We start from the raw sequence: 13,436 nt of genomic DNA on the forward strand, positions 1-13,436 counted from the left end.
TTAGTTGTTTCCGCTTATTTAGTGTAAACTTTTTTCCGGCGAATAAATTCGTTTGTCGTGAGGCTCGGCCGAAGTTGTTACCCTTGTAAGCGAGAAATATGGCATTAGAATTAGAAACAAAACGCCGAACAGTGCTTCGTACTGTTTTTACGACAGCTGCTAATGTTTTGGACAATTTGTTATCTGAAACGGTGGACACTCGACCCTGGCAACAAACTAGTGTACAGTGGGAACTGTTACAAGTTAAGTACAATGAGCTTTGTGTCGTGGAAAGTGCGGTATTTGAAGCTATGGTCGAAAAGGCTTCCGAAGCAGAATTAATCAGTGAGATGGAGGCAAAGGATAGATACAGCACACGCTACTATGAACTGAAGTACAAATTTGAAGACAGACCCAGTTTAGTAAGTTCAGAGTCATCACTAAAAGGTAAGCGCAGTTTTAAATTACCTCCAATCGAATTCAAGAAATATTCTGGGGACTTGATAGATTGGCTTCCATTTTGGTCGCAGTTCAGAGTAGTGCATGATGATCCATCGATTGATTTAAACGACAAAATAGCTTATTTGAGACAAGCCACTGTAGACGGTAGTAAGGCCAGACGTTTATTGGAGAGTTTTCCTGCAGTAGCCGATAATTACTCAAAAATTATAAAGAGTTTGAAGTCTAGGTTTGGCAGAGAGGATCTCCAGATTGAAGTATATATTAGGGAACTCTTAAAGTTAATTTTGAGTCGAGTTTCTAGTAGTTCTTGTAATGTTTCTGCACTATATGATATGATAGAGAGTCAACTTCGTTCACTTGAGACCTTAGGCATAACTGCTGACAAATATGCGGCAATATTGTATCCCCTTATTGAGTCATGTTTACCGGAGGATATGATCAGACTATGGCATAGATCTTCACAGTTTTTAAGGCCTTCTGGTTCCGTATCCATGCACAATGTCGAAGAATCTGCAGAAGTTTCAACTTTGGAGACAAGATTAAGTGGGCTAATGAGTTTTCTACAAAATGAAGTTCAAAATGAACAAAAAATTAATTTAGCAACGGAAGGTTTTGGTTTATCGACTGAAAATAAATATAAATCCAATAACCTGGTTGAAAAGAAGAATATAAAATCACCGAAGCAAGGAACTGATCAGCCATCAGCGACCGCCGCTGGGTTGGTAAATTATGAGGTTGACAGGTGTATTTTTTGCGAAGGACAGCATGACAGTATCAATTGTTTTAAAGCACAAAAATTGTCTATGGAACAGAAACGACGAACATTGTCAGAAAAGAAAGCCTGTTTTCGATGTTTGAAGGTGCGACATTCTTCGAAGAGATGTAGAGCACGTTTGAATTGTATTTTGTGTTGTAAATCCCATGTTGTTTTGATGTGTCCTGATTTACCTGTTAACAAAATTGATACATCGACCTCAAGTATTAGCCGCTCGGAAGAAAATAGGACTGAGGATCAGACGCTTGCGAATTTGAATAATACACAGGTTTTTTTACAAACTCTGCGAGTAAACATAAGAAGTGCACATGGTACTAAACAAGTAAGGGCACTTATTGACACTGGATCGCAGAGAACATATATTTTACAGCGTACCGCACAAGAAATGGGTTTTTCTGCTAAAGGAACGGAAAATATCGTACATACGTTATTTGGCGGTAAAAGTACTTCTGAACAACGACATAAATTATACAAGGTAACTGCGAGTGAAGGAGCTTACTCTTGTTCATTTGATGCCTTAGATCAACCAAAAATTTGTGCAGATGTCTCTCCTGTTTATCACGGCCCGTGGGTTGAGGAACTTAGTGACATGAATATTTCGCTCAGCGATGTCGGACATATAGCACCAATTGAGATTTTGTTAGGAGCTGATGTTGTAGGCAAATTGTATACAGGGAGGAAATATCAGTTACAGTGTGGTCTTGTAGCAGTTGAAACTTTGTTAGGTTGGACTCTTATGGGCAAGGTGCCGGCAGTTGCTTCTAATTTCAGCACATCTATGATGTTGATTTCGTTGTTTGTTGATATTTCTTCTGTGGCGAAACTCTGGGAGCTTGATATTATTGGGATAACCGATCCTGTAGAAAAATTGACACGAGAGGTGGCGGCCAAGGAGGCTAAGAATTTTTTCTATGAGACTATCCGATGTGACAACGAAGGTAGGTATGAGGTTATGTTACCTTGGTTGAACAAGCATCCTTTAATTTCAGATAATTTAGTTGTCGCTAGAAGAAGGTTAGATACTACTTTAAATAAGTTGAAAAAGTCCAATTTGTTTGAATCGTATAATTTAATATTCAATGAGTGGTTGAACGAGGGTGTGATCGAAATAGTAAATAATCCCGAAGAGAATAATTGTGTGCACTATTTGCCCCACAGGCCCGTTATTAAAAATACTAGCGAAACCACGAAAATTAGGCCAGTCTTTGATGCATCATCTCATGAACAGGGTCGCCCTTCTTTGAACCAGTGTTTAGAGGTAGGGCCTAATCTTATTGAACTTATTCCTTCTGTGTTATTACGGTTCAGACAACAAAAAATAGGTGTTGTGTCGGATATTCGAAAGGCTTTTCTTCAAATTTCTGTACATTCGAAGGACAGAGATTTTTTGAGGTTCCTATGGGTAAACAATGAAGGAAAGGAATTTGTATTTCGACATAGGAGAGTTGGTTTTGGAGTCAACTGTAGTCCATTTCTTCTGGGTGCTACTATAGAATTTCATTTGATAAAGGCGCTGGAGAAGTGTTGTAATGATATGCCGTACTCTAAAAATACAATTGAAAGGCTTATGATTGGGTTCTATGTAGATAATTGTGTGACTAGTGTTACTGATGAGAATGAGTTGAGAAAGTTCGTATCAGAAGCAACTGCCATCATGGAGGAAGCTAAGATGGATTTGAGAGGGTGGGAGTCTTCTGGTAGTACAAAAACAGTTGTCCCTGTTCTTGGTCTTCTCTGGGACTCCTCAAGAGACACACTAAAAATCAATGGTGAAATTTTTCAGGGAGTGGTCGGAAAAGAACCCATAACTAAGAGACTGATGCTTTCTGTAGCTCAGAGTATATTTGACCCTATTGGTTTTACCTGTCCAGTATCTCTGTTCCCTAAACTGTTGCTGCAGAAACTTTGGGAAAAGCGCCTGGGATGGGATGCACCAGTCGAGAATGACATGGCTGAGGAATTTTGTCAATGGGTTACTCATCTTCCTGAACTGTCGAGTATTGAGATTCCACGTTGGATCCAGGCTGGGCCCATTGAAGCTGACCATTGGAGTTTGCACACCTTTTCAGATGCAAGTAAGAAAGCTTATGCAGCCGTAGTGTTTTTGAGAGTTCTTCGGAATGATGGTGTTTCGATTTTTCTTATAGCAGCTAAGAGTCGTGTGGCTCCTTTGAAGAAGATTTCTATACCTAGATTGGAACTGTTGGCAGCCACTATTGGTGCTAGACTTTATCAGTCAGTCAAAAGACAATTTTCTCAGCATGTTGAGTCTTATTTTTGGAGTGATTCCACTACGGTTCTTTCTTGGATTCAACGTAAGGATGACTGGTCTGTTTTTGTTTTTAATAGAGTTCAGGAGATTAGAAATTTAGCCAATGCTGAGTGTTGGAAATATGTGCCTGGTTCTCTCAACCCTGCCGATCTTCCATCAAGAGGCTGTGGTGTTCGGCAATTGTTCGAATCTCGATGGTGGGAGGGCCCGGAATGGTTGTACAGAAACGAAAATTATTGGCCCCAACAAAAAGTAGAGGTTGATGAAGAAGAAGTCGGCACTGAGAAAAAGAAAAAAGCCATTTCGTCACTATTGAATATGACGTCCGACGATTGGCACCTGCGTTACTTTTCTCAGTATACAAAACTGTTAAGAATGATGGCTTGGACGCTACGATTTTGTTACAATACGAGAAATTCAAATGGAAAACTTACAGGCGAATTGGTCGCGGAGGAAATCGACAAAGCCGAAATGGTTGTGTTGAAGTTAGTGCAGAAAGAAGCGTTCGGTTCAGATACGAAACGAATTTCCTCGCTAAACACGTTTGTCAATGAATTTGGACTTATACGTTTAAAAACTCGCGTTACCGAGAGAATTGACACGGAAGATTTTCGTCTGCCTATCTTACTTCCGGGTGAACATTTTATAGTGCGCAAGTTGATTTTGAGCTTACACAAAAACTCTTGTCACGTTGGTACACAGGGACTGCTTAGTTTGCTCCGCGAAAAATATTGGACTTTAGGGGGTAGACGGATTGTGCGGTCCATTTTAAAAGAATGTGGTGTGTGCAAGAGACAAGATGGGAAATCGTTCGAAGTACAAACGCCTTCATTGCCGGCCGATAGAGTTCGAGATGCTGCAGTGTTTGAGATTTCCGGGGTGGACTTAGCTGGGCCTCTTTACTTGAAATCGGGCGAGAAGGCATGGATTTGTTTGTTCACTTGTGCCGTTTATCGCGCAGTTCATCTGGAACTCGTTACCTCCTTGTCAACAAATGCATTTATTCAAGCTTTCCGTCGCTTTGTTGCCAGGCGTGGACGCCCGAGAACGGTTTATAGTGACAATGGAACGAATTTTACGGGACTTGAGAACGCGCTTAAGCAATTGGACTGGAACATGATCGCGGAATATAGTTCTACACAACGTATTAAGTGGCGTTTCAACCCCCCTACAGCTGCATGGTGGGGTGGATTTTGGGAGCGATTAATAGGTATTGTGAAAGGACTTTTGCGAAAAGTTTTGGGTCGAGCGTCTCTCAATTATGAAGACTTATTGACATTGTTGTGTGATTGTGAGAGTATAGTCAACTCGCGGCCATTGACGTATATTTCGGATGATCCTACTGAGTTAGCCGCGTTGACGCCAGGTATGTTTTTACGTGAGCAAGTCAGTTACGAGTTGCCGGATTGTGATTTGCTAGAGCAGAATTCTCTCGCACGCAAAATACGCCGTTTGCAAGAGTTGAGAAGTCATTTGCGAAAAAGATTTCGTGCTGAATATCTGGCTCAACTCAAAGCGGGAACGAAGAAGACGAAAGTGTCTAAAGTGTCTATCGGGGATGTCGTTTTAGTAGGCAACGAAAACATCAAGCGTCTTCAGTGGCCTTTAGGAAAAGTTATTGAACTTTTACCCGGTAGAGATAATCAGGTGCGGTTAGTTCGTCTTGCGACAGCACAAGGCCAACTTCTGAGACCGTTGCAAAGGCTTTACCCAGTGGAAGTCGTGGAGGCAGTTACTGCTGGCGAGAATATCCAGGGCATTACCCTACGGGATGCGGCTCCAAAGACAGTGCCTCAAGAGAACGGTTGTCAGCTCCAGGCTGAGGAAGAATCAAGTGAAATAAGTGCGGGAGTGACAAAAAGCAGAGCACCCGATCTAAATGAAAGATGTACGCGAAGTGGCCGGGTAGTTAAAACTCCTGTAAGATTCAAGTGACATTTTCTTGACTTGATTTTTTCATGACTCTGTTTGTTTTTGATATATTTTACTTTTTACTTTATTTGATATTTTATTGTAATTTTTCGTGACTCTGTATTTTTTGAGAAATTTTGTCAAATTCCCCAAGGTGGGAGAATGTCGAGTCATTATAAAATATGGCAGTGTCCGTGTTTAAAAGATATTTCTGCTTTATACATACGGCGAGCCATATGGTTTGTTTTTCGTTGTTTTAAGGTGAAGGGATGATGGGCTTACTAGCCTGCCCACTTGAGATTGAAACGATAAGAATGTATTGCAGTTTTAAGGAATGTGTAGATATTGGATATTATGTTTTTAAGTCAGTCGAGTTTGTAACATTCTTCGGATAACATCCAAATAAAAACTTTATTTTAAGCTACACTTGCGTATTTTTAATAGGGGTAACTTTCTGTAAACGAAAGTTATTTTCTTTAATTTGATTTCGAACCAGGGATCTTTGCGTGAAGTAACTCGTGGACATCCCTACGTAACAGCCTCTAAGGTCTTCAACTTATTAAGGAAAGAAATTTTCAACGTCCATGTCTTCAACTAATTGTCAGTGATGAATCAATAACAAAAGTTAACCATTTTAAATACCTAGGATGTTGGATAAACGAGACACTAAATCCGGATGAAGAAATTAAAACTCGTATAGAAATTGCAAGAGGAGCATTTATGAAACTTAGATCTATTCTGAGCAACTCTCAGCTGAACTTACAACTAAGAATCAAGTTCCTAAAATGTTATGTGTATCCTGTATTACTATATGGATGTGAAACCTGGATCATGAAGGTTAACATGATGAACAAATTAGAAGCCTTTGAGATGTGGTCATATCGTAGAATGCTCAGAATATCTTGGGTTCAACGCATTTCTAACAGAGAAGTCTTAAACAGAGTAGGTCAAGGCGAAGGTGACTTAATGAAGATGATAAAAAAGAGAAAACTTGAATATCTGGGGCATATAATGAGAGGTAGCAGATACAGGATGCTGCAGTTAATACTCAATGGAAAGATCGACGGAAAAAGAGGAATTGGTCGAAAGAAATATTCATGGCTCCGAAACCTTCGTCAATGGACTGGCTTATCGGCAGATCAATTGTTACATGCCGCACAAGATCGAGAACGATATCGGCAAATTGTTATGGAAGCTACCCACGCCTAAAAATTTGGGCACGGTACTTAAAGAAGAAGAAGATGTCTTCATGCCGTATAAGCATATGGACCATACATTGCACTTAACCATTCTGTAACGGAGATTGAAGGAAATATTACGGTTATAAAGTAGGGGTTTAATGTTAATAAAATTATTTTACATTAAAACTACACGGAGTTATTCTGAAACAGGCAGAAGAAATACATTTCTTAAGACTTTCCTTTGAGTAACTTGAGAATGAGAGGGCCACATAAACAATCTGCAAGTTTTCTGCCAATCCAGAATTAACCTACTAAAAATGCTGTCAAATACCTTTTGGGATGTTGAACAACTACATATTTATACTTTACGGCTTTTTAAGCTACAATACTGCTAGCAGAACATCTTTAAAAAACTTGACTACATTTAAAATACATGGTAGAGATTAGTTTTGGGTACCACAAGAAGCAGTCCAGTAAGTAGCTACAATATCTGACTAATAAACTCCCCTTATGCCAATGAAGGCAACTCCCAACTCCTTGCACTAAATTATGTTGCCAGAATTTCAGTAAACAAAAGCAATGTAGCCGACTCAACAATATTTTGCAGAACCAAATGTATCTTTCGATTATTACAGAAACATTGAAAGAAAGAGACTACCATCTCCTGACCTAATAACATATACTGGACTTAAATTAGGACAGTTCAATCTCACTATGCCTATTCGTGTAAATTTCCCTCCCTGGATGATTAAACCTCCAGAAATTGATACGTCTCTAAAAGAGCTCCCAAGTATTCCACACATTCTTTCCTTATCCATCAATCTTTTAAAAATTTAATATTTTTCCAAATACTCAACAACCCAGTAAATCTCTACTGATGCTCCAAATGTGATGTAGGACAGTTCAGCTAGGAAATAAGAAGCTATGCTTCTTATGTCTTATATCAAGAAGAAAGTGCTATATTTTCTGACTTTGCGGAATGGAAGCGTGGACGCTTAACGCGGCGAATACTAAGAAGCTAGAAGCATTTAAACTTTGAATATAAGAGGAATCCTGGAGATATTAAGGAATGAGCATGTAACAAACAAAGAAGTCAGAAGAAGAGGTAACAAAAGATGGAAATAATGGAATCCATTAAGACACGAAAGCTGCAATATCTAGGACATGTCATGCGTGGTGACAGATACGATGTACCTCAATTGTTATTACAAGGAAATATCCAAGCCGGAAGAAGTATGTGAAGGAAAAGAATCTTATGGTTGCGCAACTTGAGGATATGGTACGGACACTCACCAATCGAAATATTCAGAATATCGAAATATTGTTAACTAAATCTAATCTCCTTCTGGACATCACCCACTTTTGGGCGTGGTTTCCCCACTTTTAGATTTGAATAAGGTAATTCGGTCGGAACAAAAATACCTGAAATATGATTCAGATGGTGAAACCGGCGAACGAAAACTCATGATGCACCCGTGTGCACCGTACTGAGCGGACAGTCAAGCATGATGCACACGGGTGCATCACCGTACCGAAGGGGTTAACCTCCATCACGGAGATGGCAGGTAAAGAAGAAGACATGTATTCCACCTTTGTCTACGTAGTCCCAATATAACTTGACATGTTTTTATTTGTGTAAATGAAATAGATATGAAATATCATTTTGATAATTATTATCTACACACCGTCCTTAATATAAGGACATATTATACTTCAAACAAGTAACCCACGTGCCTTGTGGGGAGTCATACGATGCCAAAGCTCATATTCATAAGAACTTTATTCATCTTGTGTTCCGTCTTCTAATAGTTTAGTTAATTTTAGTTTTTTCAGACGATTCTTAAAGTTTGGGTAAATTATTTTCCAGAAATCTCTTAAAAGATTAAAATACATTCATTCTTACCTATATTTCTGGGTAACATTTGTCATTTGTATCATAATCCTCTTTAGAAAGTAGGTATTTGGAAAGTTAGGCGAGCCAAGCCTTTATTGTCCCCTTCTAAGAAGGACAGTGATGAACGGTTTTGTAATTACGTTTTTTTCCAAAGTGAAATTGTGTAGGACAGATATAGACATTTTTGTTTTCCCCACCACCAGAGGTTTCTGGTCTAGAGTCGTTTTGTAATTTTAGTAGTATTCAGTAGCGAGCGAAAATTAGATCTGTAAACACGTATAACAATCAATAAAGAGTTCTATCGAAAAGTGTCGTCGTATATTATTTTAATTTGCTAAAGTAATATTTTATAGCTACGTATACTCACGGTAAACTAATCATGGGTCAAACAACTTGGATTTAATAATAATAATGTTACTTTAACATATTTTTAAAACATTTAAAGAGTTTATATCCATGTAGACCTGCATCCCGCGAACCAAGAAAAGTTGATTAATAGCAAGCTGAAAATAGGGCGTTTTCGTAATCTGACGTTCCAAATTTTTAAACTGTTCCACAATTAAAACTTCTCCTGTTCTAGTATTCCCGTACATCAAAGTTTGTCCGACTAGACACCGTTAAGCTAATAACAAATTTTCAGCTTGCTATTAATCAACTTTTTTTTGGTACGCGGGATTCAGGCCTAATGTATTTTTGGTGGCTCAGCATGCGATTAGCCTGTATCAGCACTGATGATGATATATGTAGATCGAAAACGTTCTGCAATTTAGATGTAGCCATTTGAGGGTTTTTTAATAAATACATACCATCTATTTGCTACCATGGTGGGAATACACGAAACTATGCCAGCATCTCTAGCGGCGAAATATGACAATTTTGGCGAATTTTTGCAATGTCAGTGTCATTATGTTCGTTCGCGGACACTTTCGGTGACTTTTAGTCCACAACAACGCATGCGCACGTTAATTCCATATTATATTTATTTAATGTATTATCGTTTATTGATAAATATACCAGTATATTAATAATTAATAATATCAATTATGTAATAGTAAATATACCTTAGATATTTATCTAGCAATGGTATTATATTTTAAATAGCGCATGCACGAGTTGTCGTGGACTAATCCATGACTGTATCAGCGAACACACTTATTGTTTGTATAATAAATTTTATCAAAAATGGTAAATAACTATTACATATAAACGTCAAATATGTCATATATGTATCATATGCTTAACGTCAAAATGTGGTGGTCAAAAATGTCAGGCCACTAAGCTAGATGTCGCGCCAGTCATGCACGGAGCGAATAAAGGATTTTTCAATAAATTTTTTATGGTTAATAGTATACAGCCAGTTACAGGAAATTTTTTTCCTTGTGAATTTTACTAGGTATCTGTTGTGTAAAATATAATTTCATTATTTTTCTTTTCAGCCTACTACTGGGTGGATTGTCATGCAAGGGGCGCACTACCATCTACAGCACTTCGAGGAGGTGTGGATATAGATGGAGCTGAAATATTTGTTGGTAGGTCTTACCACGAAGGCGACTGGCTTCCAGCTAAAGTTATTCCAAGCAAGGATGTTGCTTATGTAGCTTATAACGGAGGCGAACACGCTAAAGATCAGTTTCAGGTAAGTTACGTCAAAAATAATATGTTAAATCCTTAAGCGAAAAACAACGAGCCACTCTGCAGCGCTACAAAGTGGCTTAGACAGGCGATTCTGTAGCGCCAATGATTTTATACTGGCCACTGTCGCTCGTCTGGAACGGCACGTTTAATTTACATAAGATACTTTGTGGCGTCATAGAGTAGTGCTGCAGAGTGGTTCGTATGTTTTAACCGTAAATAGGCGTTCTAATGCTGGGGCCACGGTAACGTCTAATGCCGCTAATTAACGCGTTATTTGACTAACGCGTTAGGTGTAGCCATGACTTAGCGCGCTAATTTGTTAATGCCATTATTAATGCCGTTAAACGTTAGGCGATAGATCGGGTGTCGGTTTCTTTCGACACTACAAAGGAGTTACTCCGTTACTTATCGCGTTGTTGTGGCTACACTTGCACTGTTTCAACAAGTTCTTGCAGTTCTTGCTTGCAGCGCAGCAGAGTAATTTGTTTTGTGAAATAGGTACATACTATTCTAAGAAAATGGAGTGGAGTAATGAGAAAATAATTGAATTTTTAACAGTGTTTGAAACAGAACCTTGTTTATGGGATCCCCGACAAAAATCACATAAAAATCGTGGTGTTCATGGTGACGCTTGGCGTCGAATTGTGCAATCATTATCTTTTCCAGCGACGGTAGAAGATTTGAAAAAGAAAAAATACACACTTATGGGGTACTGTAGGACCCATTTAAATAAATATAAAAAATCGTTAAAATCTCTCATGTGAACGAATGTAGTATATAAAACAAGCTGGTTTGCATTTGATGTCATTATCGTGTTCGTTTTCTGTGTATTTTTATCATCCACCATCTTCTTTTGAGTCTTGGTTTTTGTTTGATCCGTTTATAAAATAATAAATTCATAAAATAATAATTAGCACTCATAAAATATAACAGCGTAGCAGCTTCGACTTCCATCTTGAAATTATTGGATTAGAAAACGCGTTTCCTGCTGACTACGCGCTAAAATAAGTGTGGCCAGTCACTTTAACGCGCAGTTTATTCCATCATTTTGGGCGTGTTAATTAATAAGATAATGGACGTTGGACGTTAACGTTACTGTGGCCCCAGCATAAGAAAGTTCTAAACTCTATCTTATCGTTGGATATCCGATACCAATTTGTAAAATCATTCATTTATTCCATATTGATATACGGAGTGGAAACACGGACGTATTGATGAGGCCATGAGGCGTATAGAAGCCTTTGAGATGTGGGTTTTTCGAAGGATGCTGTTGGACAGAGCACGTGACCAACAACGAGGTGCTAAGAAGAATGTGGACTGATAGAGAACTCCTAAATATTGTAAAAAACAGAAAAACGAGTTATCTAGGATATATTTACTTGCTTATTCCTCTTCACTATATGCGGAGCATAGGGTGTCAACTGTCTGCCTCCATTCTGCCCTACTCTTTGCACTGATCTTTATTTCTAGTACATTCTTTCACGGTTTTTGCTGTAAATTTTAAAGAACCGTTTGGATTGACATGATATTTGGCATAGGTATAACTAACATGTCAAAGAAAAAAAGTGATATGGTGACGATGTGTGCTTTTGCCCTGGAGGTGACTTTCACCTCATCCCGTAGGTGAAAAAATATATGTCCAAGATAAGTCCCGAAATGGATAAACTGACTCATTTTAAGCAACTTTTGTTCTATAGAGTTTTTTCGCCAAATCAATACTTTTCGAGTTATTTGCAAGTGAAAATGTTCATTTTTCAACAAAATAACCATGTTTTTAGACGGTTTTTCTCAAATAAGTCAAAATTTAAGCATTTTGTCGAAAAAGATATTCTTAGCAAAACTACAGCCTATAAAAAAGTGAAAAAAAACGGTGTATATATTAAGTCTCTATACCTTAGCAAAGTTATAGCTAATGAAAAATAGGTTCATATTCTAAAAATTCCAAATAGAATAATTCAATGTGAAATATCCAAATAATGAAGCATTCTTGGGGAAAACACATTACAACTTTTTTAAAGTGTTTAAAAAAAGCTTCATTTCTGTTTTTATAAAAAAAATTTCTAGCATCAAATGTAAAAAAATCAGGAAAGTCACCCCCCAATTAGTAACTTAAATGAAATTATTCGTTACCGCTTCACAAGTTACTTTACTTATGTTGTGTTTATATGATCTGTAAGTTTCATCGATTCAAAGTGCTTATTTTTGAAAAAATTTGGTATTAAAGTAAAATTTTTAAAAATTTTAATTTTGAAAAAATGCTTTTTTTCAATATAACTTAAAAATGGTTAGAGATATCAAAAATATTAAACAACAAAAAAGTCGGCTTTACTTTTCTAAATATTTTATATTTTTTGTTTTTCTGTAAGACAAAAATTGGTTAAGATTCGGTGTTTCTAAATTTGCATACACTCGTGATAAGGGACTCGTTCAAGCCCTTTTAACTACAGCTCTTTCAAAAATAAGGATTTTGAACCGATAAAACTTACAGATCATATGATCAATACATACGCGAGTAAAAAACTTGTGAAGTGGTAACAATTAACTTCATTTTGAAATGCTAATTAGGGGGTGATTTTCCCGATTTCTTACCAAAAAAAAAGGACCAACTTTATTTTGAGCGTAACTTATTTACTTTTGATGCTAAAAATAAAAAAAATAAGCATTTTTTAAACACTTTAAAAAAGTTAAAATGAGTTTTCTCCAAAAAAGTGCTTCGGTTTTTGGTTATCGCACGTTAAAATATTTGATTTGGAATTTGTCGAATATGAACCTATTTTTCATTAGTTATAATTCTGCTTCTACTAGGTATAGTCACCTAATATATACACCATGTTTTTCACTTTTTTACGTGCTATAGTTTTGATAAGAATTTTTTTTCGACCAAATACTTACTTTTTCAGTTTATTTGCGAAAAACCGTCTGAAAACGTGGTTATTTTGTAGAAAAATTAACATATCACTCGCAAATAACTCGAAAAGTACACCCCTAGGGCAAAAGCACACATCGGCACAATATCACTTTTTTTCTATGTCTTGTTAGCTATGTGTATGCCAAATTTCATGTCAATCCAAGCGGTTCTTTAAAATTTAGAGGTCTTGCAATATTTTACATTTAAAGAACGTACTATTCTGCCCAGGTTTTCCCAATAGCATTAATTTCTTTCTTGACACTTCTTTTTTACGGGTCTACCTGGTCTTCTCTTTCTATGTGGTGTGTATTCTAGGACTTGCCGCGCTATGTCTGTGTCAGGTCTCCTTAGCGTGTGCCCTATCCAACTCCATCTCCTCTTGCATATTGTCTTAGATATAGGTTCCTGGTTAGTTCCTA

The 13,436-nt window shown here is 37.4% G+C and overlaps 1 protein-coding gene across 1 annotated transcript in view; it reads left to right on the forward strand.

Annotated features, from left to right (window-relative positions):
- LOC114340262 (uncharacterized) overlaps positions 1-13,436 on the forward strand; it is a 66,890-nt gene that overhangs the window by 29,596 nt on the left and 23,858 nt on the right. Inside the window, exon 2 of the mRNA XM_028290988.2 lies at positions 9,911-10,110. Within this exon, the coding sequence (XP_028146789.1) occupies positions 9,911-10,110 (200 nt within the window). The remainder of the gene's footprint in view (positions 1-9,910; positions 10,111-13,436) is intronic.

Source organism: Diabrotica virgifera, chromosome 3, assembly GCF_917563875.1.
Source record: "Diabrotica virgifera virgifera chromosome 3, PGI_DIABVI_V3a".
NCBI classification, from domain to species: Eukaryota; Metazoa; Arthropoda; class Insecta; order Coleoptera; family Chrysomelidae; genus Diabrotica; species Diabrotica virgifera.